This window comes from Theropithecus gelada, chromosome 4 (genome assembly GCF_003255815.1).
Source record: "Theropithecus gelada isolate Dixy chromosome 4, Tgel_1.0, whole genome shotgun sequence".
NCBI classification, from domain to species: domain Eukaryota; kingdom Metazoa; phylum Chordata; class Mammalia; order Primates; family Cercopithecidae; genus Theropithecus; species Theropithecus gelada.
This window is the reverse complement of record NC_037671.1, coordinates 3,278,353-3,304,778: the sequence shown is the minus strand read 5'-3', so window position 1 is coordinate 3,304,778 and position 26,426 is coordinate 3,278,353. Positions and strand designations below refer to the sequence as shown.

The following is a 26,426-nucleotide window of genomic DNA, read 5'->3' as shown; positions in this document are numbered from 1 at the left end:
TTGTCATTGGACCCTTGACACAGCCGGCCATGGCCTCGCCCTGTGTCTTGCCACCTGCCATCTGGAAAACAGGCGTTACAAAGTACTGTTGGGAAGAAGAGACCGTAACTGCTGTCTCCAGATGAAACTCGTTCACCTCAGATTACCATCGTGCTGTATTCAATTGGTTAATTGACTGTTCTGTTGGATCCTGAGCTGTGAAGGCAGAGCCTGCCTAGTTCAGCATTCAGGAGCCTGCCTTGTTCAGAGTGAGTTTTGATCTTGAGTGGAGCCACATGATAAGCACACGGTTCATCCTCAGTAAATATTGTCTGAATACACAAATAAAAGTTTACAGTGTTCCCTTAAGTAAAGAACCATTACTTTCACACCTGTGAAAATGAATTTAAAACTTTTTCCTGCAACTCTTAGCATAGACAAAGGGCTAATATGCCTAATAAATAAATAAGAGGCTCTAGAGCCTACACAGAGGAAGTGTTATCGGTCCTTACACGTGTGAACAGACACTCCACCTCACAATAGTAAGAAGAAAGGGAGTGTAACACTGCAATGAGATTTGAGGTTGGCAAAAACTCTGAGTGCTTATCATTTTGTTTTGGGTTTTCTATGTTGTTTGTTCATTGCACACGTCACACTGGTGGAAGTGCACATAACCCCTTTGGGGGCAGGTCAGTAGTATCTATCAAAATTACACTCCAGGTGCTCTTCGTCCCAGCAGTTCTTGTTCTGGAAGTTTTCTACGCTTACACCTGAGCATGTGCTAAATGATGTAGGTATACAGTTATTGGTTGAAACATTAATTTTAATTGCAAAAGACCAAAGACAGTCTTGTCCATTGGAAGGGAACTTGTTAAATTACGATACATCCAAAATGTGAAAGGCAGTGTAACTGTGGGGAGAAAAAGAGGAAGCCTTTGCCTTATGTTTGAATACAGAAGAACTCCAGGATCCATCTCGCTAAATGGAAAAAGCCAAGCTTCAAAAGAGTGTGTTTGCCATGCTTTCATTTGTGTAAAAACCAAAAACGTGTAAAGAACAGTTGGGAGGGGGAAAGACACATTTATACTTGCTTGTGTAGATAAAAAGCATTTCAGAAAGAGTCATAAGTAACTAGTGACAGTGGTTTCTTCTGGCTGGGAACTAGGCATGTGGGAGTGGTGGGGCAGGAGGTAGACTTTTCACTGTGTACCTTTCAAGTGTTATTTTCTAACCATTATTACCTGATCAAATAACTATTTAAATTATTAAATCCTTAATAAAATAATTACATAAATTAATAAATATATTAATAATTTATAAGTATATAAAGTAATACATATACATAAATTTTATTAAGATAGTTTATAAAATTTGCCCCTTCTTCACTGGACTAACAACAGCAAATCCTTTTGCTTGAGGGTATTTGGAAAGGAAGCTAGCAGTTAGCCTGGCCGAGGGAATAAAAGTTCTCGTGGGAGTCCACCTGCCCCTGAAGCTGCTGAGTAGGAGTTAGAGCCTGATCCGCGGCATCGCTGTGCTGTGGACTGGACAGGGTGGACTCTGCAGTGCCCCTGCCATGGCCACCGAGTGGATTGTGGGGCAGGAGGCAGCTGGGAGGGAGCAGGGCGAAGGCATGGCCCTGGGGGTAAAAAGAAAGAGGGGAGACAGAGGAGATGGGTAGTGGGTCCTGAATTTCTACACTTGCTTTATTCCCATGAACCTATTCTTCCCACAAGAAGTCTAAGCCCTCATTTCCCAGTTACAACAATAGCTGTGTTAAATGATGTATAGTCAAAGAGGTTTCAACGTTTCTAGTTTTTCTTAAATTTCTTGATTATAGGCGGGGTTATTTAGTGTGTGATTGCACTTGAATGTTTCTTTGTGACGACTGGATGCCTCCCTGCATTCTCACTTCTAGGGTGTATGATGGCATTTCTCACAGGCTGATATTAGCTGGAATTTCACAATTGACTGCAGAGCAGCCCCTGCCTTTGCCGTTGGAAGGCATGACATTTTGAAGAGACATATACTATCCAGAGGACAAGGCTGACAAGTCAAAGCCACCTCCTCTCGGTAGCCCTCCCAGTCCTGAGGCTATGGCCACCCGGTCCCTCGCCCTGGCCTGCTGGTCAGCCGTGATGGGGAGGGGCTCTTCCTTGCCAGAGGGCAAGGAGGAAAGCGGGAGTGTCTGGTGACGAGTGTACCGCTGCCAGTGTCAGCCAAGTGGGCTGCGAGCTTCCACGCAGACTCAGGCTGTTCCTAGTGCATGTTTGAGTTTTGGCGGGGGGTGGAGGGGGTGCACCAATATGCTCAAAGATGTTTTCTTGATTCAAAAGTATAATCATAGTATTTTATTCTTTTCCCCCTTAGCGTGGAGATACAAAACTCCCCACAGGGTGGCCTTTGTTGAAAAATTGACCAAACTCGTCTTGAGCCAGCTGCCTAACTTCTGGAAGCTCTGGATCTCCTACGTTAACGGAAGCCTCTTCAGTGAGGTGTGTATATGGACCCGATTAGAGGTGGAGCTGAGTCACTGCATTTCTGGTCTTAAAAATGTTAGATTTAAGTGATTTTTTAAAATGTAGAGGCCCAACATCTCTAGCCATCGTCATAGTTTAAGATTAAAGTGTTATAAAGCCCTGTCACTTAGTAGCTATATGACCTTGAACAAGTCACTTTTCCTCATGTGCAAAAAGAGACTAGTCTGGGCATCTGTCTCAAAAGGTGGTTGTAGGGATTAAATGAGAAAAAAGAAAGCTTGAACTCTTCAGGGACTCTGAATTGAGATAATGCCAGTCAGGCCCCATTCTGGGTGATGTGCGGTAGACTGTGAACAAATGATGAAACAAGGATAACACCTTGGCAGCCTGCGCCCAGAACAAAGTAATCCATAGAATGTGTAATTTCCTTCAGAAAGAATGTGAAGATTCTGCAATCTAGCCCCACCGTTACCAGCTTACAGAAGTTTTTATAAGCCCGTCCATCTTCTGCAGTCACACATTTATTAATGCTTTAGTATCTTCATATGACTGGTAGCAGAGAAGGACATAAGGGAATGTCTCTGAGTGTTATGTGTGGCACGTGCAAGTCAGTCACTTTCTAACCTCACCTCAAGTGCGCCCTGAAAGGCCTCCAGCTCCTGGACGTAGATTCTAGCGCCCTTTGCCCCAGGCTGCCAAGGGCACCGCACCTGGGGGACTGAGAAGACAGGTGTTTCGTGTCTGTGGGAGAACTCTGCACGCCAGGAGCTCTGGGGGAGATGGGGCTTCTGAGGGTAACGGCTACTTTCTGCTTCTTTTTGACTTGGCAGCACACAAAGTGGACATGGACAAAGGCTAAAACTGTTCTTGTTTTTTTGCATAAAGGCGCAGGCTTTGTGGTTTAAGACCTCTCCTCCTTGGCAGAAAGTGGCTAAGTGTTGGAGCACCTCAGGTGTCTCTGGAGTCTCATTTGACCATGAACATAAATTCATGCTGTTAAGAAAATAGAGATGTGCTCTGGAACTTTTTTCTTTGTATATTTGAACTCCAAGTGCCTACTACCCCTGTTGTAAACCCACTGTATTCCTGCAGCCTTCTTTATATGAGTGGTTGGTTTGCCAACCTATAAAATTTACTATGTGCGTAAAAAGAGAAATGTGTAATGCGTGAATACACACTCCTTAGTGCAGAAAAACCAATCTGGTAAGCACAACTTATCAATGCATTTTTTTCTTTAGTTTCAGTAACCGGTTACTTTATAAGTGAACATTCAAATATTAAAGCAGTACACAACTTTCTTTTTTTTGTTAGTTATGCATGAACTCTATTGAAAAGTTAACTATGCAGAGGAAGTTCTTCCATGAAACAAATGTCAGGTTTCACAGGTCTACATACATAAGAGTTGCTTATTGCTGGCTTAGGAAGATAATACTTTAATTTCAGTTTTGTCCTGATACGTTTTTCCAGTACTCTGCTTTTGTGTGTGCCACCATCAGTTTGTGCCTCTGTGAATGTCCGCTGGGTGAGCTGTGGGGCTCACCGTGCCGAGGTCGAGCATCGGGTCCCTTGCCATCTGCACAGTGGCAGTAGTGGCACCGCGGGCACCGGCTTCCTCTCCTTGTCTGCTCCGTTCCTAAACCAAATTGTTCATATGGGCAGAAAAGATTAGATGCTTCCCTGTCATGCCTTTGGACAGATGGCGTTCATAGGTTTTCGCATGGAACACTAGGAGCATAATGGAAGCATCCAATGTCTATCACCTTCGGCAAATTACTTCTCTGCACCTACTTCCATAGGGCTGGTTTGAGAATTCAGTGAGTTAGCATAAGTGAAGTGCTTATAATAATGTCTGACAGATAAGTAAGAGTTTGCTCTTATTATTTGGAATAAAATTTTTTCCAGTATTTCCACTATTTGAGATCTCATCGGCCTGGCACACAATAGGTGTTCAGTGAACAGAATTTTGTAACATTAGAAAATAGTAGACTGATGAACTGCTGGAGTAGAATTGAATAATGTCAAGATGAATCAACTCATCTAAAGAATTAGTCTTTTAGGGCTGGGCGCTGTGACTCACGCCTGTAATCCCAACACTTTGGGAGGCCGAGGTGGGCAGATCACAAGATCAGGAGATTGAAACCATCCTGGCTAACACGGTGAAACCCCGTCTCTACTAAAAATACAAAAAACTAGCCGGGCGAGGTGGCGGGTGCCTGTAGTCCCAGCTACTCAGGAGGCTGAGGCAGGAGAATGGCATGAACCCGGGAGGTGGAGCTTGCAGTGAGCTGAGATCGCGCCACTGCGCTCCAGCCTGGGCGACAGAGCGAGACTCCATCTCAAAAAAAAAAAACAAAAAACAAAAAAAAGGATCAGTCTTTTAGGACATGGATTTTAAACCATAGTGTTTATTTCCAGCAGTGTTTTTCCCTCGTTCGCATCAGTTCCTGCAGGTGGCCCACCACACATGGACAGTAGTTGCCTTCCCTGCAGTTTTTTTGAGTCATAAGATTCCTAAGAATTTTTGATCTAGGATATTTTAGTGAAAAGGGAGTATGTTTTGCTTTCTTACAGATGATACCTAATTATATAGCAAACATATGAATGAAATATTTGGTTGTAGATGAAAAATAAATGATCTGCTTCAGAACTCATGCACAACATTAATGTTGACATGAAAAAATGACTCTTAGTTGGTTGTGCTGAATTGGATATGCCTATGATATTTCTACCTATGTTTATAAACGTAAAGCGTATAGCAGTAATTATTAATTACACGTAATGTGCTCTGCAGATGTGGGCATGTCTGAAACCGTGTGCTCTCTTCTGAAGAGCTGGAGGAAAGAGCAGAGGAGCTGGGGACACTTGCTCCCCTTGCCAGTCTACAAGTGAAACCCAGATGCTGGGTTAAATTCTGGGAAGAGTTCTGGGGCTTTTGATAGCTATTTAATCTCACACAAGAAAGCATGATAGTTTTTAAACACAATTTACTTGAATTTTCTTATTTTTCTTGTGATAAAATTATCTTGTTGTATTAAGAGCCCATCCGTTAAAAATTCAGATGAAGTTTCCAACAGTTTAAAAAATAGTCAGTTCTTCAAGCCAGTGAAGGCCACGTGAAGTAACAAATGTGAATCAAAACAGTGAAATCCATCCGTTGCTCTCACCACAAAGTAGTTTTGGTCTGTGTGTGCAGGAAAGAGTTCAGGTTTCTAGCTAACGAAATGGTTAATGGTAGGTTAAGATCTCACCTTTAGATAGATTTTAAATATAGTGTATTTTTAGATAAAAATCTTTAAAAACAGCCAAATAATTGTTAAATATTAAGAGTCAACATTTTAAAAAGTTACATAACTCAATAATATGCAAATTAAAATGCCTACATATTCCAAAATTAGATTTTCTTTTAAAAATAGGGCAAACTTTACATAATCCATTGTGTTGGAGATATTCAACTCTTTATTAAATTAAAACAGTAAGTAACAACTGAAAGGGGTCTGCCACACAACTAGCCCCCCCCTGCTTTTCATATATTTGGAGACAAGTCCTTGAATTTTACAGAAGTACTGTCCAATAGATTTCATCATGAACACTTGTTTGTTGGGCACAATTGTTGTGGCAAAATTTAGCCTTAATTTTTATATATTTTTTAACAACAGATTTTCACTCTTTTCTTTGATTTAAAAGTGTGTAATAGAACAAATGACTATGAAATAATCTTCCCATTGCACAGTCTTACTATGTACAAAGTTTGGTATCAGGTGCTGTGGAGGATACAAGCAGAGGAAATGCCCTTTGACAGACACTCGCAGTTTTATACTGGCCTGTGCCTCCCTCCGCAGCACCGTGGAGCCGGTCCGCGTGAGTCAGGGGCCCCAGGGCCACAGAACCAATAGGGTGCGTATGCTGTACCTGCACTCACACACACACATACGCGAAGAGGTCTATTGTAAGGGGTTGGCACATGTCATTACAAAGACTGACAAGCCCCAAGGGTCTGCAGGATGCACTGCCCAGCTGGATAGCCAATGCTGTCAGTTCCAGTTTGAATGCCAGCTGGCTCAAGACCTAAGGAGAGCGCATGTTTCAGTTCAGCTGTGAAGGCACATAAAGCCCACAGTGTCTCAGCTTGAAGGCAGACAGACAGGAGGAGTGCCTCTGACTCGTGGGAGGATCAGCTCTTTTGTGCTGTTCAGGCCTTCAACTGATTGAGTGAGGCCCACCCACATCCAGGAGAGGTTCTGCTGTGCACAGTGCATTGATGTGCGTGTTAATCTATCCAGAAACAACTCACAGACACACCCAGAGTCATGTGTCACCAAATGTCTAGCACCCTGTGGGCCAGCCAAGATGACACAAAATTAACCTTCACAAGGTCCTTGACAAAGATTTAGCTCCTGACATTCCAGCAGGTGCTGGGCTCCGCAGCAGTGTCTGAATTCAACAAGCAAAGCAGTCCTCCTAACCCCCGACCTCCACACAAAGCTCTCCAGTCTCTGCTCATCCAATTTCCCAACATCTTCACCTCCGGGAGAAGAACTGGGCGTGTTAGGTTTTTCAGGAGCATGTCATAGGGTCACTCCTGGCACATCTGCCTCCCAGGGCCACTCTCATGTGGAGACCCAGTGTATTCGGGGCATTTACACTTTCTTAAGTGTATTCAAGTAGGTCTTGGAGAACCTTAACCCTAGGCGATCGTTTATTCACCAGGGACCAGGTACTGAGACACACATGCATGCATGCACACATGCATACACATGCATGCACACACACAACAGACACAACGCGTCATGTACACGTTTACATGTATGTAAACGTAATATAACACGTGTGTAAATGCATGCATGTACAGTCAATATGTAGACATACACATACGTTTACACACATACGTATCTACAATATGAATAAAACAGTCACCAAAATAAGCATGACCTTTCCTCTTCTAGCGACAGAACCCAAATAATTTTTTTTAATTATTATTTTAAAAATTCTGGTAACAGTTATAAAAGAAACAAACAGGGTTGTAAGACAGAATATCAGCAATGGAATGGAGGTCAGGGAAGGCCTCTCCCTGGAGGTGATATTGAAACTGACATGTGGCACAAGAGAAGGACACAACCACACAGAGGACGGCAGGGCAGCAGGTCCCAGGCAGCGAGAAGGATGCCTGCAGCACCAGGAGGGCAGCTCAGCATATCAGAAAAGGAAGGAAGCCCCGACGGACAGAAGCATCCTGAGCAGCGGGAGGGCTGGCAGGGACGGGCCTAGCTGGCAGCGGCTTCATCCCAGGCCATGGGGCGGGGAACAGACCAGCTTTCCAGTTTTAAAAAACCCACTTTGGTTGTGTGTTCACAGTGAATTGGTGGGGACAGATGTGGGGGAAACCACTGAGGTCATCCGGGCAGGAAACAGTGGTGGTTTTGATGAAGGTTTTGTCAGTGGAGGTGGAGAGGAGTTGGTAGGTTTGGTTGCATTTGGGAAGTGGTGGTCAGATGAGGGAGAGGAGAGCACGGATTCTGACATTGCTCCCAGTGGGCTCCTGAGTGAGCAGGAGTGCCGTTTGCCAAGCCAGAAAGACCTAAGGAAGAGCATGCTTGGAGGAAGCTTCAGATTTCCATTGGTAATGTGGTCGACTGAGATTCCTGGGAGTTACTCAGTATTCACATCTGGGTCACACAGGAGATATTTGGGCTGGAGACAGGCGTTTGGAAGGCATTCGGTAGAAATGATATTTGAAGCCATGGGAACAAACTAGACAGTCTAGACAGAAAAGATAAAAAGCACCCACGCCTAAGACCTAAGAAGCTGCAACGTGCAGAAGAGAAGCCAGGTGTCCCCTCAGCGAGCAGGGCGTTCATTCGCTCTGTGTCCACACCCCGTACCACCCGCCGTGTTCTGACTCTGGTCGTCACACTGGGCATACAGAAACCAGCTGAACAGATGTTCAGAGCCACTGGTGTTAGCCCGGCGGGTGCGCGTTGGGTGGGAGTCCCTCTGGGCACACCTCCTTCCTCACTGCAGCACCCAGGGCAGGAGGTTCTCCCTCAGGCAGCCTGTCTCAGCCACCAGGGCCCCCCTGCTGCGCTCTCAGCGTGGCTCTGCTCACCTGGGCCACCGCAACCTCCTGCTGGCTGGTCATGCTCCACACTGGCCCCTCATTCCTTCTTCTTAATGTGGGCCTCACAGCACTCCCCTGCGTAAAACACCTCAGCTCCTTCTGATTTGTCTTAAAAATAAAGGAAAAATCAATGTATAAGTTAAGCCCTGGGGTACAAAGAATTGTGAGTGTTATTGACCAATGAACTCAGGAGTTAGCTTTTTGAATGATTATTGAGATGAATTGCAGGTTTAGTTTTTATACATACCTTTAATTCTTTCAAGACAAAAATGTATTTCTACAAAGAAAAAAATGATAAAAGCTGCATAGTTTAATATAAAATTTAAAAATGGAAACTAGAGTTTGAAGGATGTTTGCCTGTGTCTGTGCTGCCCAGTTTTTTGTCAGGTGTGTCCGATAGTTATGTTGAAAACGCCCAACAGTCCTAACCCATATTTTGCTTACATCGAGATGTTCATTATATAAACTAACCGTACATGCAGTTTTTATAGCTTATACAGAAATAAATATATATACAATGCACATAACATTGCTTGCATCTTAAAATTAACTTAAAGTCAATATCATGATAATTTATAATGCAAGTGTTCTTGACTTCAAAGGTCTCTTGACTCGTCGTGCATTAACCAATAATGGATGAGCGTTTTAACCTTAAAGATTAACTTTTGCATTATGTCAGTGAAGTGTCAGAATTTTATTTTACATTGTGTAATTGTATTAATGCTTCTTTATTTAGAAAGCTTCCTAGGCTTATCCTTCTAGGGTATTTTATATAATAATATTTAGTTAGAAAATTTGTGAATAAAAAGTTCACTGAAATCCAATTGAACAGGTTTCTCTTTTAGTCCATATAAAGTAGTTTTCCATAGATTAAGGAGAAAGAGACATTGGAAAAAAACATGAGTTATATCAGTAAGCCAACAAAAATTAATTCTAGAATGATAGAATGTATTTTATCCTAAATTACACTGAAAATCTCTGAAGGAAGAGCCATAGTTTATAGTATTTAAAAATAAAATGACAGATTTCAGAGTTTAGGCTTCCTTTGGTTTCTTTACTAGCTAATGAGAAATGATGTTGACAGTGTTATCATGGCTACGATACTTGATCGTTTAACCATACGACATTGTTGATGAAAATGGTAGATGAAATTCACCTATAAAATTGGTAGTTTCAACTTAACTCTTAGATTAATTTATGGGAATTGTACTTAAAGGTTTTAGAAAGATAAATAACTTCTCATTGGGATAAGAAAGGTTTTCTAATTAATCGTTCTTTAATCAGAAACATAGATTATGTCTTAAGCATTTCTTTTAATCAAGTTATAACCATATTTAATGTTCTCTTTATGTACAAGTGCTAAAGCATTTCTTATTCTTATAAATTATTTCTAATGCGTTTTATTTTGTTTTTTAATTTTTAAGACTGCTGAGAAGTCAGGTCAGATTGAAAGATCAAAGAACGTGAGGCAAAGACAAAATGATTTTAAGGTGAGTAAGGGATAATAACTGTGTCGGCTTCTTCAAAGGTTAGGGTTTTTCCTTTCTCACTTTGTATTCAAGACATCCGTTATTGCCCAGGAAGCATCTTTTAGTTAATGTAACCCAATTAATTACATTAGAATGCAGTTATGCTTGTTCCTGGTTTTCTAGAAAATGATTCAGGAAGTCATGCACTCGCTGGTGAAGCTGGCCCGTGGAGCCCTGCTGCCCCTCAGCATCCGGGATGGGGAAGCCAAGCAGTACGGAGGCTGGGAGGTGAAGTGCGAGCTCTCCGGACAGTGGCTCGCTCACGCCATCCAGACCGTAAGGTGAATGCGGGCACATTATCAGAGAAAGGGGAACTTTTTCTTTTTTAACTTTTTGGAAAGAAAATACTCAGTATGGAATATTTTTAATACGTTCAGTAAAGAAGAAATTCTTCTTTTCCTTCTCTGTGTCCTTTTGCCTCCACTGTTTCCTGTTCGTCATCTGACAGCTAAGTTCCTCACTGTTCCTGGTTTTTATGTTGGACGAGAATGTTCTTCTGTTTATACATCTTCTCTGTTGTTTAACTCAGGATTATTCTTATAGTACAGTCCCTGCTGTGGTCTGTTTCTGTTTTCAGCCTCGTGCTGTAGCTTGTAAGCTCCATGAGGCATGATTATACAGTGAACGTGATGCTAGGAATTGCTTTGCAATCCCACTCTGCTCACTTTTGTTTGGATGTGTTTGTTCGCAGACTTACTCATGAATCGTTGACTGCCCTTGAAATTCCTAATGACCTGTTACAGACCATCCAGGATCTCATTTTGGATCTCCGAGTACGTTGTGTCATGGTCACGTTGCAGCACACGGCGGAAGGTGTGTTTAGATAAATTGGTGATGTTTACTGTACAACAATTACCTGCATGTGCCACCTCCTTTCGGTTTCCAAATCCTTGAAAACTAGGGAAAATTACTCTTCTGGAAATTTGAATATATTAATTCATCTTATTTCTAGCTGCTGAATGGAGTGTTTTTCTTTTTGTGATGTGTTTTCAAATCAGTTTGTTTGAGAATTAAGAGTGTGCGGAAACTAAGATGGATACACTTGAAAACGTTTAAAGATGTAACAGCATCCTGATGATAAATGTTAAGTAGAAAACATAGGGTCTAAAATGTACATAAAGTCTGATCTAAGTTTTGAAAATATATGGATGTATATTTTAAAATTTTAATTTGTAGAAGTCAATGTCCAGTCAAAGGAAACCCTGTTAGTGTTGGTTCTCTGGATTCTAGAAATTATAGATGAGTCTTGTTTTCTTTATACTTTTTAAATTTTTCAGGCTTTTCTACCTTAAAATCATAAACAACATAAAGGTTTTCTTTACAAAGCAAACTTTTGGTTATTAAATATTTTCAAAAATAGTCAAGAATATTGCTAAAATGGCACAGGCCATTACTGTCTACTACCAGGCTTTTTAGGTAGGAAGCTTACACCCCTGCAAAATTGGTGGGTGATACTGTGTAAACGGGAAGGGAATGGAACCCGGGTGAGAAGCTGGATGTTCCCCTCTTAGTTTATTCCCTCCTCCTCACCTAGGAACCTGAAGGTTTGAGCAGGTGGCATTCCCTTAGCCAACTGAGAACCATATTGCCCCTGTCAGGAATGTGTAGGATTCAAAAAACATCCAAATTATTCATCAGAAAGTTTAGGAAAAAAAGTACTGTATGACTTATTTTGTACATGTCTAGTGTTGTGAAGAATCCTGAATAAGTAGTAAATCATTGTCTCAAGTTGTCATTAAATCTAACCTAGAATTCCCCAAATTGGGCTATGCAGTACAAACTTTTGTTTACATTAATATCTTATTAGAATAATCCAGTGAACAATAAGTACTTAAATCCTCAAGTCTACCAAAATTATATTCTTTGCCTACTTTCATCAAGTTTTTACAAACCTATTATATAAAACAATTAAAAACCATAACCTGTATAAATTTTTAATCTGTATAAAATGTACTGAGATTATTCTAATAAAACGTATTTGTGTGCCTCTTTTCATATAGAAATAAAGAGATTAGCTGAAAAAGAAGACTGGATTGTTGATAATGAAGGACTGACTTCTCTAGTAAGTTTAAATTCTTTTCAGTTATTAGTCATTAGTGTGTATTTAGAATAAATGGTTTATCATATTAACAGGGAGTATGTGCTCCATATGTTGCAGCTCTAAATAGAAATAAATATAAGCTTCTTAAAGTTTTTCTTCTCAGAGACATTTTTGCTTAACACTAACCGTAAATATTAAAAAGTTAATGAAAACAGTGGGGTTTCTTTTAAAGTTGACCTTTTTCATCCTGTATAACTTACTATTTTTGTTTGAATTACCTTTTTAAAAACAGAGTATGCTTAATTCTGAATTACTTAGCAACTTGAGCTTTTCAGAAAAGCAGGATAGAAGAGATGATGCTGCTGGCTCCAAAGCCAAAACAAACCAAACAAACAAAAACCACCACCACAGACCACTGCAGATACATTCTCAGGCCAGGCAGCCAACTGTCACCTGTTTCTAGAATCTTCTTCTTTTCAGCTGGGACTTTTAGGTTTGAAAGTCATCTTCATGATTTCACGGGTTTTCACACTTGTCTCACGGGTGCTCCTCGCGGTCCTGTGGGTACCTGTGCCCGTGACGATGGCCAGGCAGCGGCCGAAACATCCCAGTGGCTTTCACCGGGGAGGGACTTCTGTCCTTCACAGCAGCCTGGCAGCGTGGTCCTGCAGTCAGTGTCCAGGGCTGCCTCTGTCCTTCTTCCCCATGACCCTTCACACTGCCTCCTGCTCAGGCTGGCCTCGTGGCCACTCGTGGCCTGGCTGCTGTCAGGAAGGAAGTCCAGTCCCCTCCCAGGAGCCGTAGCTCGCAACGCCTCTCCATTTAATTGGTCGGAACACATTCCATGCCTGTCCCTGTCAGCAGCAGAGGCTGGGAGAGCACGTGGCTGCTCCTGTTTTCTGTCTTACCTTATTAAGAAAAAAGGGTAGGTCAGGTGTGGTGGCTCACACCTGTAATTCCAGCACTTTGGGAGGCCGAGGCAGGCAGATCATGAGGTCAAGAGATCGAGACCGTCCTGGCCAACATGCTGAAACCCCGTCTCTACTAAAAATAGAAAATTTTGCTGGGCATGGTGGTGCACGCCCACAGTCTTAGCTACTCGGGAGGCTGAGGCAGGAGAATCGCTTGAACCCAGGACGTGGAGGTTACAGTGAGCGGAGATCACGCCACTGCACTCCAGCCTGGTGACAGAGTGAGACTCTGTGTCAAGAAGAAGAAGGAGAAGGAGAAGGAGAAAAGAAGAAAAGAAGAAGAAGAAATAGCAATTCTAGGAGGCAACTAGCAGTTTCTGCCTCAGATAAGGAAACTAGAATGAAATGGTCTTGACTCTTGCCCAGATTTACAAACCAGTGATGAGTCAGGTTGTCAAGAAACAATGATCCTGCATAGTATTTTTAAATTCCCTTGAATTTCTGTGTAGTCGTTCCTTGGTATCCTCAGCACAGGCTGGTTCCAGACCCCTTCATGATACCAAGATCTGAGGATTCTCAAGCCCCTAGAAGTTGGCTTTCAATATCCTTGGACTCCCTATCCAGTCAGTTCCACCACTGGTGAAATTCACAGATGCAGAACCTGGGGCATGAAGGGCCGACTGTACTTCTCATGAACCGTCTTCTGGGGGCTGGGGAATTTTTGACTTATTCTATTCCTCCAAAGTTCAAGGTCCTATCTTAAGTTAATATAAACATATCATTGTACCTTACTTTATATATGACAAGGTGATTTAGAAAAGCAATGCTTACTAACAATTTTTTGCAAATTAAATCATGCTTAAAATGAGTTAGGGAAGTTTATTATTTCTAATAAGTCAATTATCATTCTATTTTAAATGCTTTATATTTTATAAAAATATTTTAATTAGGCCAGGTTCTGTGGCTCATGCCTAATCCCAGCACTTTGGGAAGCTCAGGCAGGTGGATCACCTGAGGTCAGGAGTTCGAGACCAGCCTGACCAACATGGTGAAACCCTGTCTCTACTAAAAATACAAAAATTAGCCAGGCGTGGTGGCACATGCCTGTAGTCCCAGCTACTCGGGAGGCTAAGGCAGGAGAATCACTTGAACCCGGGAGGCGGAGGTTGCAGTGAGCCGAGACTGTACCCTTGTACTCCAGCCTGGGTGACAAGAGCAAAACTTCCATCTCAAAATATAAAAGAAAGAAAATTTTAATCGGTTGGGTTTCTACTTGTCACAATTATTTGTATTTAAAGAGCAACTAGTCTGTAGTTAATTCTCCCTCACACTAAATCTCTAGAGAAAGGTATGGACCTGCACCACCTGCACAAAAAGACAGAATGTAAACCATCTCCACTTTTTATATTGACTACGTGGGAAATAATAATATTTGGATAGGTTGCATTAAATAGATTATATGAAAATTGACTTTATGAGTTTATTTTTTAAAAGCTTTTAAAAATGTAATTACTGGAAAATCTAAAATTTCTTACATGGCTTATGTTTGTGGCTCACATTCTACATCTATTGGGCAGCACTGGTATGAAGGGGAAATTTATTGCACTTGATTTGGAATCGAACCTAGTTCAATCCTAAAGAAGCCATGTGGTCTGTCTGACCCTAGAGTCTCAGTTTGTAAACAAGGAGCAGAGCCCGTCTTCACAGTGCTGTGGGCTGGGATACGGTGATGTCCTGTGGACCAAAGCACCTGGTAAACTGCAAAGCTCTGGACAAACATAAAGGATTTTTATTTGTTAAATTAATACTTGTGATCACTGGGGCTACTGTGATAATAATACATTCAGTTTACTATTTTCAGAGCTCTTTTATATAAACCTATTCTAATTATCATAGCAAGCTTGAAAACAGGCCGAAAGGGATCATTGGACCACTGTCCACTGAATCACTTGCCCAAGAGGAAGCAGGTGCAGGCAGGTTAGACACACCTGCCTCGAGTCAGTTATGCACAAATGGAAAAAGATGGTGTGTTCAGTTTGAGAAAGCAGAGTCTGCTGTCCAGGTCCTATGCCTCATTCTTAAAATCTGCCATAAATTCAGTAACTCTGAGCCATAAAACAGGGATTGGCTTCAGGTCCTTCTTCAGGGCAGTGCATGTGGTCCGCTAGTGTGTGCTTCCCTGGACCTCGGGACCTCGTTTGCCTGGTTGTAGTACATCAGCTTCTGTGAAGATGCTCTGAAATAGTTACTGTAGAAGCTTCTTTGTAGTTGGTTTTTAAACTTTATCCTAGTGCAACTGCAACCATAAAATAACTAATTTCACATTTGATCTCTCACACAAGCCACATAACTATCTGCAGGGACGAAAGAACTGACCCCCAGTGTACCTTGCGAATGAGTGAGCCCTAGGAAATAGCACGTCCAGAGTCAGCCAAGACATGGTCTAGCCAGAGGTCCTTGAAGAAGCGTCCTACCACGACAGACCTGATAACACTGAGTCTGTTTTAGCTATTCTGCATGGACCTCTTAAGAGAAAAGGTGAATCAATGCTTAGAGCACAAGTCTAGATTCCAGCTTGGAGTATTAGTATTTTAACCCGGCTTGTATATAAAATTCTTAGACTTTGAACGGTGACTTAAGTTGTATAACCCTAACCTCTTATCACATACCAATCTAAGAAAATGTGTATTTTCTTAAGATTTCCATAGTGCCAGTCCTATTTGTTTGAGACGAGAAAACTTTTTTTCTTTCCTTGTGCCTGGGATAGGAAAATGCTGCTTATCCCATTAAGTACACCAGGGTCAAGCACTGCCTCACTGTGACTGTCCCTCGGCTGAGGCACTCTCTGAGCAGAGCTTCAGAGGTCTGAAACAGCTCACTCGAAAGCATCCTGTTTTCTTCTCATGTTGAAAATGGTTTCTGCCTTTTTTCAATTTGGATAATTCTGAGATTCTGAGAATTTTCTTCTTTCAGAAGAACTGGAATAATTTGTGATAACTTTTGACAGTCATCTAAATTGGATGACTCACTGACAATACACAGAGATAGGACTATCTCTTTCTTTTGAGAAAAAAGAAATAGTGAACGTGTAGGTGATATCACCTACTCCCAGTTCAACCGAAAGCACTCATTGAACTTTCTAGTATTCTGTTTCTACTTCTTATATTAGTATGCGTATAAAAATAAAATTAATAAGAAAGTTGAGTCCAAATTATAATAGAAGATACCTAAACAACCACACATGAACATCAACATACTTTTTTTTTAATTTTTAATTTTTTTGAGCCGGAGTCTCGCTCTGTTGCCCAGGCTGGAGTGCAGTGGCACGATCTCGGCTCACTGCAACATCCACCTCCCTGGTTCAAGCAATTCTCCTGCCTCAGCCTCCTGAGTACCTAGGACCACAGGCACGTACCACCACACCCAGCTAATTTTTTGTATTTTTGGTAAGAGGGGGCTTCATCATGTTGGCCAGGCTGGTCTTGAACTTCTGACCTCAAGCAATCCACCCATCTCAGCCTCCCAAAGTGCTGGGATTACAGGTGTGAGCCACCACACCTGGCCAAACATCAACATGTAATGGCCTGTGGTTGAATCTCAGATTCGATTGTCAATATTATAGCAATATTTATCATTATAACATCTTAAGTTACCTTCTGAGGTGGGCAGGTTAGATGAGTAAGGTCAGTAACCTAACAAACATTTTACCTCTTTAAATGCTTTCTGTGCAGTTGGTATTTCATCCTCTACTTCTTATTTTATTACTGTTTTTGTACTTTCACTTTTAAGTATTCTTTATAATGCCCTCTGGTGGTTTCCAAGTGCAGTCATAACATGACATTAAAGCTGAGGCACATTGTTTTAGCTTTCATGAAGTCTGGATTCCTTTCCATAAGAAAATAAACTTGTCTTTTAAAAGATGTATGTAGATGTCATTTCCTTTCTTCCCTTCAGTTTTCTTCCCAAACTCTTTTAAAAATTAATGCATGTGTTGAAGAGAGGTTCTCACTCCCAGTGCTTTGCACACAGCTGCTTGGTTGAGCCTTGTGCCTTCCGTGTCTCGCTCCGGATGAAACCCAGCCCCACCCATCTCTCGAGACCTGTGCTCAGGTTCGGTGGTTGTGACACACAACCTTCCTGCGGTCCTGCTTTCCCGGTGGTTTCTTGCCCACTCTGCAGGCTGTGTACACTGTCCTCCTCTGAGAACTTGCTCCTCTCCTTCCCTGTTCCCCCAAAGGGCTGGTTCCCCTCGCTCTTCCCGTCTCAGCGTCAATGTTTTCACAGTCTTGGGGGCCTTCTATGACCATCCTATTTAAAGCAGATCCCCCATCATGATTGTTCTCTGAGTCTCTGAGTTCTACTTCTTTTCTTTTTTTTTTTTTTTTTTTTTTTTGAGACGGTCTCACTCTGTCACCCAGGCTGGAGTGCAGTGGCGCAATCTCAGTTCACTGCAGCCTCCGCCTCCTGGGTTCAGGCGATTCTCCTGCCTCAGCCTCCTGAGTAGAGGGACTACAGGCGCCCGCCACCACACCCAGCTAATGTTTGTATTTTTAGTAGAGATGGGGTTTCACCATGTTGACCAGGATGGTCTCGATCTCTTGACCTCGTGATCCGCCTGCCTCGCCTCCCAAAATGCTGGGATTACAGGCGTGAGCCACCGCGCCTGGCCAAGTTCTACTTCTTTTATTCATGGCACTTATTATTTTAAATTATGTTATTTCTATACTTTTTTAAACCATTTTGTCAACTTTGACTTTCATGGTCGTGTCTCCTGCCTGAAATGTACACATAATGAGAATTCTGTCTGTCTTACTCCTGTGTCTTCCTTACCTAGAGTAGTTCCTGGCACAGAGTGAAAACAAACACCCTTAGGATCTAAGATTCATTCTAGCTTATCTTGAGATGCCATTGGTTGGGCATATTTTCAAGTTTCATTTTCTGACTTAATGTAGCTAGAAAATGACTGTTTACAGTCTATCTGATATAAAGATCCTCTGCATCCTCTAGGTCATTATTAGTAACGTTAAATTTTGTTGGACAGTTCCAGAGATGTGGATGATCTGGGAGACTGAGCTCGTCCCAGAACATACCTCAGAATCCGCATTCAGTATATAAACCCCTGTATCTGCTCCTCATCGTGTACTGCCCTCTTAGAAGGGTAGAATTTTGAAGAAAATTTTTAGTCGAATCTGAGTTTTATTTTAATTGAATTAGATATTCTTTGGAGTCTCAAGATTGATTCATTCTAAAATACGAAGTACAAAACATATGCCATACCTAAAACTCAATGACTAGGAGTTTACTTTTCACATTGTGTTTCTGTTCCATTCCATTAATCTGGAAAATGTGGACCTTGGGGCCATATTCACTTGTGTTAAATATGTCTTCATAGCCAGTGCTTGTTTTTGAATTTTATGATATGCTGTTTTCCCTTCAGCCATGTCAGTTTGAACAGTGCATCGTGTGCTCTCTGCAGTCGCTGAAGGGGGTCCTGGAATGTAAGCCGGGAGAGGCCAGTGTAAGTATTCCAGCTCCACTTGGACTCCACAGTTTCCCAGGAGCCCTCGGGAATCACAGTTGTAAAGTTTTGACTCATCGTATTGCGAGATCTTTTCTCCCTCTTTGCTCGCTTGTTCCATTTAGTTTAACTACGTAGGTGTGCTGATGTCTGATTCCAAGACAGGCTGATGCAGGTTAAAGTGTGAGTGCAGGTATTGTAGGTAGAGCAGTTACAGTGACAGCACTTTGTGGACAGCGATTGATGGGCCTGGCTCTTGACCATCAGCCCAGGACTGCATTGTCGTCTCCAGCCCGAGTCACTACAGTGAGGAGACCCACCCAGTAGGCCCACTCTTCACGCGTGTCCTTCTTGTAGAGGAAGGACACCACTCCTGAAGCAGTGTTCCACGTTTTAACTGTTTATATCTGACTTCATACACAAAAAGCCTTGTTTTCTTAGCAAAGTCCAGAAAGTTTAATCAAAATTCTTCCTTGCAGGTCTTTCAACAACCTAAAACACAGGAGGAGGTTTGCCAACTAAGCATTAATATAATGCAGGTAATAATTGAAAGCAGTAATGCCCAAAGCCTCAAATAATACTAAGTATCAGTCAACCCTTCTCCTATTCATAATCTGCAGACGATGTTCACTAAATATGTATTCTTTTTTCATCTTGTCTGTGGACATAATAGTTTAGGGTAAGTGGGTAACAAAGTTTAACGTAAGATTAATTCCAACTTGTTTTAGCGATACCCAAATGTTTCATTTATGTTATGCTCCCCTTTTTTGTCTTCTCTTGGTACCTCACATATATTCTGTTAGAGCACAATGTAAATTAAGTGATAATTAGTTGCTCATGTCCTGTCTGGGGTGTAAAGTATTGTTCTTGGAGCCAGTGCTTTGCAGGCACAGAAAGTTGAGAATGTGGGTGAGTGAATGAGGGAAAGTCTTTTTCCGAAAATATCTTCACAAGCTTAATAATTGATCAAAACATAGGCACTTCTAATCTTCCATTACTTACGTGATAGATATGGATGGGATATATATTTCATCATTAATGGGGCATATACAGTATATACACATATTCATGCATGCATACAACACCACACCACTAATGAGATCTATAATTCTACTTCATGTAAAGTTGTCTTTAATGTCCAAATAGATTAATACCTAGGAGTTCATTCCTCTGAGAGTTCTGAAACTTATTTTTTCACTTAGGTTTTTATATACTGTCTGGAACAGTTGAGCACCAAGCCTGATGCAGATATAGATACTACACAGTAAGTAAAAATTAAACTAATCTCATTAGTGCATTTAGGAGAATTAAAAATACAGGCTCAAATTTTATACTTGGTCTTATATCCTAAGACTTCTAGTAAGAAAGAAAGATTATTCATATTAAAGTAATATTTTTTTTAAATATTTGACCTATATTCTTTCTGTAGTTTATCTTTTCAACTCATCTTTGCCTTATCAGAGATGTATCAAGCAAATTGAAGACATGATTAGCTTATTATCCAACGAACAGGTTTTATAAACAATAAAGTATTAAATGTAAATATATAACTCCTAGTTGATTACTTTTACGAGTCTGGTGTTAGGGGAAGGCACCATTACTCTTGTTAGAGACTAAGCATGTTGGTAGAATTATGTCTGGGTCAAGCTTAGTTATTGGAGCTCCAGTGGACACGTGTTAACTCTTGATGTTTACAAATCCATGTAGTAATTCTTTCATGATGCTGTTGTATGGGACAGCATTGTAAAGTGCTGTGTGTGTGTGTGTTTTTTAAGAAATCTGTTCTTTCTGAATTATACTTGGCATGTGTAACTTCTGTGTACTTCATGCTCTGACACAGATAATACTGAAATAAATGCCTCTTACATCTTCAGTTGACAATTTGGGAATTTATCCATGTTTGTCTGTTTACTGGTTTTGGCTTTTGCTTCTCAGTGTATAAAACTGTCACCTCCCTAGAGACCCCATAAGTTTTTAATTCTTCTAGGTTTTCTTTTATTTGATTTCATATTTTTAGCTCATTATTTCACCAGGAATTTGCTGTCAGTCAGATCCCTAATATTATGGATTAAATTTCACGTTGCCCGTGTTCACAGATTATCCATAGTACCTTCTTTGAGCTGTTAACTGTTAAGTCTAAAACACTTATTAAAAGTTTCTGGCCAGGCGCGGTGGCTCACGCCTGTAATTCCGGCACTTTGGGAGGCCAAGGCGGGCAGATCACGAGGTCAGGAGTTTGAGACCAGCCCGACCAACATGGTGAAAACCTGTCTCTACTAGAAATACAAAAATTAGCCAGGCATGCCTGTAATCCCAGCTGCTCAGGAGGCTGAGGCAGAAGAATCGATTGAACCTGGGAGGAGGAGGTTGCAGTGAGCCGAGAACGCGCCATTGCACTCCAGCTTGGAGGACAAGAGCAAGACTTCATCTCAAAAAAAAAAAAAACAAAAAAAAGTTATGTGACTTTCACCAAATGTTTTCCATATAGTTCACTGCATTTTTAGATTTGCGTGTAGTTCATTGCGTTTTGGATTTGGGTGGTTTATTTGTAACTGTTTCTACTTGCTTCTCTGTTCAGCCTCTCTGTGGATGTTTCTTCCCCCGATTTGTTTGGAAGTGTCCATGAGGACTTCAGCTTGACCTCTGTAAGTCAGACGACAACTAGAAAGTGACCGTTTTAAACTGTGTGACAACAGTTTCACAAATCTCATTACTTTGTTCCTGCCTCGTTGCTGTAGCATGCGGTGCAGGACATTGTGCTGTGCTTTGGAGCTCTGTTATGTGAAATGTTCAGGAAAGTGTAATTTACGTGAATTTCACACTTCACATTTTCAGCTGAAGTTGCCATTTCAGGCATTCCACATACTGTCTGCGTCTGTGTGGTTTCTGGGTGTTAAATGGGTGCCTTGTAGTTCCTGGTGCTTGAGAGTTGCCATGATGGATTGGGGAGGGGGCAGAGGACAGGGTGCCTCCCCCTCACAGCTCTTGCCTCTTCAGCCAGAGAAGTTCTGCTTTTCTCTGTTTTATTTCTGTAAGTTCCCTCATAGCCTTTAATCTGAGCACAGCCTCAACTCTACACACACACACACTTACACACAAACAGATGTATGCATACACTGCTTATATACGTATGTATATATACACACATACTTTTTAAAATGTATACATGTATTCAAGAAGATTCACAAACATATATTATCATATGTATAAATTCATCTGTTGAAACTCAAACTCTAGCTGTCATAAATAAAATAACCCTTTCTGGCCAGGCATGGTGGTCACGCCTATAAGCCCAGCACTGTAGGAGGCCGAGGCAGGTGGATCGCTTAAGGGCAGGAATTCGAGACCAGCCTGGCCAACATGGCAAAACCTCGTCTCTACTACAAGTACAAAAATTAGTTTGGTGTGGTGTCAGGCGCCTGTAATCCCAGCTACTCAGGAGGCCGAGGCAGGAGAGTCGCTTCAGCCCAAGAGGCGGAGCTTGCACTGAGCCAAGATGGCTCCACTGTGCTCCAGCCTGGGTGACAGAGTGAGACGCCATCTCACAAAAATAATAATAAATAACCCTCCCTGGTTTGTGATGAGTTTGAAGGGGGTGTGTGTGTTGTGTGTGTCTGTCTGTCTCACGGGAAAACGGTTTGACCCAAATTTTCTGCTATGTATTGAAGTATGAATACCTAAATAAGGAATTTGGTATATTAGAAAAAATATGGTTTGATCCAAGTAATTTAAACAATTATTCTAGATTCAATTCCTTGGATGACTAGGTAGAGAATGATACCATTCACTGAGATAGAGAATTCAGGGGAAAAACAGGTTCAAGAGAACCCTTTTTTGTTTTTGTTGTTGAATGGGTGACATACAGGTAGAGATATCCAGTGGGTGATTGAATGTCCTTGTTTAGATCCCAGGAGAAAAAAATACAGATACAGATTTGTGAATCAGCAGTACATAAGCAATATATAAGCCCTGGGAGTAGATAAGAACACTAAGAATTCTGGCTGAACAAAAAAGAAAATGCCGGTTCTTCTGCTGAGCCAGAATTGCAGGTGGAGTCACCCCAGGAGTGGTGGCAGCCATCCCGAGCCATCCCAAAGCGAGGTCAGCTGGCGTTCCAAAGAAAGAAGTGTGAAGTGCAGGGTGATCGGTGCAGAGCATTAGGGGACGACACGCAGGGGACGGCCCTGAGTCCTCACAAGCAAGAGCAGGGAGAGACGTCCTGCCCCGGTGTGTTGGCAGTGAGGGGCCTGGGTATGGACTTGACAGGAGGGTTTAAAGCATTGCCTCAGGGCGGGGCTGGTTTCTGCTGTTGAGCGACATGGTTGATCCTTCAGTGTTTTCCAGCTGTAACCTAAAGAGCGTCATCAGTGCCTGGGAGGTCGGGGTCCCCACTTGGGGGAAATCCTGTAGGGAAAGCAGCCAGCTGGTCCAGTCTGAGCCGCCAAGGCACTCTGTGCTCCTCCAACAGGGCACCGAGAGAAGGTGAGGGAAGCTGGGGAACCCCACCCTCGTTGGAGGAGAGAAGGGCCAAATATATAAAAATAATGTTGAGGGTGCCAGTATTTATGAGCTCACCAGTATCAGAGGGCCTCAGTTTGCCCTGAAAAGGGTTCATCAGAGAGATGGAAGGAAATCCGGATAGAGCAGCACAGCACTCCTGAGAGGGATGGAAAATCACATTTAAACCAAGGAATGCTTGGCAGCCTCAAGGGCTGAGGGGCTTGTGGAGGACGGAAATGCAGCGGGCTAGGGGAGTCCTGTGGAGACAGGGCTGCAGGAGAGGGCCTCCCAAGCGAACAGAGACTGCTGGAGGCTTCCCCGTGCTGGCGCTCTGAATCCTGAGGCACTCCCTGCTGGTGTGCTGCGTCCCTGCACTTGGGGTGGTCCTGCTCTTGTGCCTCTTCCAGTGGGTGGAGCACAGGAGTCAGCCCTGGGCTCCCTGTGACCCGTGACGCTGCAGCTCTCTGCTGACTCGCACTGAGACTATTCTTAACGACCCCCAGGCCCCTCACGTGTGTCTCTGCAGGTTGCAGGGCCTCCTCTCTCCCGCCTTACTCTCCAGGGTTTTTTTGTGACCAAATTCAATTCCTCTGTATTCTCCATTGAAAGCTATCTCATTAGATTCGGTGCGATCTTCTCAGGGTCTTGTTCTGTTATCCAGAAGGGAAGCAGCTATGGTAAGAAGGATATCTAGATTCGGAGTCAGAAGACACTGGATCACATCCTGTGTGACCTCGGGCACATGGCTGAGCGGGCGCAGGCCCCGTGTTCTCCTGAACAAAACTGTGGTGGTGACGCCTGCGTCATAGAGATGCTGTGGGGAATCACTGAAGTAACATGAGACCGTATTCGTCACCTGCACGTGCTGCGTTTGATAGGTGGAGCTGCTGTTTTCAAATACACGTCTCCATCGTAGCTGTTAATAAGCTTCTGATTAGTCATCCAGGGTTCAGAGTCTACGTTGTTCAGTTTTTCTTTCCACTCTTACTGCGTCTGAATGATTAGATTTGAGCAACAGTGTGCTTGTAGGAGTCAGACTTTAAATCACTCAAATAGCTTTTCTGTGTTTCAAGAGCCGTGCAAATTACAATGGGAAAAACAAAGAGAATTAACAGGGCGGAGAAGATGTGGCAGGCTCAGGTCTGCAAGATAAGGAGGCTTGATTCTGGAAGGAAAAAGTAATTAAGGATTGATTTTCAAAACTGAGCAACCAGCTGAGGTTTTTGAGGCAAACAGCGTGTTGAGGGCAGCTGATGAAGTGTCACCTTTAGTTATTCCTTGTCCTTGCAGGGACTGTGTCATGGTAATTCCAGGCCCAGGGACTGGAGGGGATGCTGCGTCCTCGTCCCTACCTCACCTGGACGGGTTTCCAGTGCTTATTCACTGTTTTCCTTCTGGCTGTTTATTCACGAAATGTGGAGGAGTATTATACATAATACAACCCTATTTACCCTGTCTTATACCCCATTTCCTATCTATAGAGTGATTCAAGGCCATTCACTTGTTTGACAATCCTTTAATAATCCCTAGGCCTTTTATTTACATTTGTTGACCAAAAGCAGGTAGTGAATAGGCTGTACACTCTGCCAGAAATAAAGATGGGAACATTTGAAATAAAAGAATCTAGAAAGTTTTTGGAAACTGTTGAGCTAAATGAAAGTATTGGGAAATATAAAATATGCTTGGCAATTAAATTCAAGGATGTTATCTTTTTTTCACATATCCACATTTACTATATCGAATTATTTTACTATAAGTTGTTCTGGTTATGCACAGAAAGAGCATGCAGAGTATGTGATGGAAAGGGTTTTTTTTGCCAAAGGTTTACTCAAAGGATCTAAGTCAAGGCTCTAGATTAGTCAAAGTTGTTCCAGAAAAGGCCGCCGCCTGCGGGACATGGGTCAGGCACCCTGGTGAACCGCACCAGCAGCATCAGGGCAGTTCCTGGAATTTTATTTACCAAGTGGTTTTGAACTGTGAAAGGATACTGTGTTTGTTAGCATTTGTGTCTGGTAATTTTTGTAAGAAATTACTTTAGGTGGACAGAACCCTGGAGAATGTAGAAGTAACTCGCTTGCACCCTTTCCTGTTGGCTACACTGACCGCAGCCTAAGCTGGAGTCCTCCACCCTCAGCGACCCTCACTGTCCATTAGAGGGAGATTGTTCCTTGTTTTCTTCCGCAAACACAAACAATTCTTAATGGCCTCACGTGTTTGAAGGAGCCCATCATACAGATGTATGGCAGTATAATTCTCTTCCAAGTTATAAAAAATTTATGAACTATTTTATAATAGTTTCTACATTTTAAATGTAATTAATTATTTAAAATATTTATTCCTGTAGCCTTTTCTTGTATACAAAGTATTCAGTAAACAATGTAGTAGAACACTTTTCATAAGAAACACTGATCCCAGTTCCCAACTGATCCTGGTTAATGGGATTTTATCAATCTGTTTTTCCATACGAGCTGTTAAGTTTTAAAGGAAATACTTGATTCTTTAGTATATTGCATGTAACTCTAAGCAAATAGTGAAGTTGCAGGATTTTATTGTGTTTCTCTCTATGTTATGATATTGGGAAAGAAGCAGCCAAGAAAAGCAAAGCATTGAATATTGACGTTAAAGAGCAGAGATTATAATTAAACTTGGCCAGTGTTAATCAGCTCTTCTCTCTAGCACTATAAATGTGATTTTCTAAAACTGTGTTTTGCTTTTAGGAACAGCGCCTTTTGATAGTCCTAAGTAATTGCTGCTTCCTAGAACGTCATACCTTCCTAAATATCGCAGAACACTTTGAAAAGCACAACTTCCAGGGAATAGAAAAAATAACACAGGTAAGTGAGTTCAATGCACAAGTTGGTGGTTTTACCAGCTCAGTTTTCAAGTTGTTTCCTCGCCTGTGTTCTTCTGCTGTCAGTGCCCGTTCGCTCTGCGTGCTGCCCGCGCCCACACTGCTTCCCCCCTTCCCCCGCTCCATCTTCGGACGGGTCCCTTCCTTCCCGTGGTTCACCTTGAATGGCTAATATGATACTCTTTTCTTTTCTCTAGAGCAAAACTCCCTCAAGGTTAGAGCTGGTTCACTCCTCACCTGAGCTGTGGAAAAGTGAGGGAAGAAAATGCGGGAAAGGCAGCAAACCCAGATCTTTCAGAATCACCTCATGTTTGACTCGTTTTAGGTGAACGCTTTAGATACAGCCAGAGCAAACTCCCCGAGGCTGCGAAAGCCTCTTCCTGCTTCTTCACACCCTCCTGCCTCTCTCCCTTTCTGTGTGACCTCGGGGATGCTTTTGCTTTGCTGCTTTGCACGTGCACACACACCCGCCGGCTCAGAACAGCTGCGGACGCTCTGCGTC

At 42.3% G+C, this 26,426-nt stretch overlaps 1 protein-coding gene across 2 annotated transcripts in view; it reads left to right on the top strand.

Moving 5' to 3' along the window:
- The window catches only part of EXOC2 (exocyst complex component 2), a 203,884-nt gene that overhangs the window by 122,161 nt on the left and 55,297 nt on the right, over window positions 1-26,426 (top strand). For both annotated transcript variants that reach the window (XM_025383676.1, XM_025383677.1), the window contains 10 exons: window positions 2,350-2,474; window positions 9,999-10,064; window positions 10,227-10,384; window positions 10,795-10,916; window positions 12,104-12,165; window positions 18,493-18,573; window positions 19,053-19,112; window positions 19,776-19,837; window positions 21,152-21,218; window positions 25,791-25,907. In XM_025383676.1, the coding sequence (XP_025239461.1) occupies window positions 2,350-2,474; window positions 9,999-10,064; window positions 10,227-10,384; window positions 10,795-10,916; window positions 12,104-12,165; window positions 18,493-18,573; window positions 19,053-19,112; window positions 19,776-19,837; window positions 21,152-21,218; window positions 25,791-25,907 (920 nt within the window). The remainder of the gene's footprint in view (window positions 1-2,349; window positions 2,475-9,998; window positions 10,065-10,226; window positions 10,385-10,794; window positions 10,917-12,103; window positions 12,166-18,492; window positions 18,574-19,052; window positions 19,113-19,775; window positions 19,838-21,151; window positions 21,219-25,790; window positions 25,908-26,426) is intronic.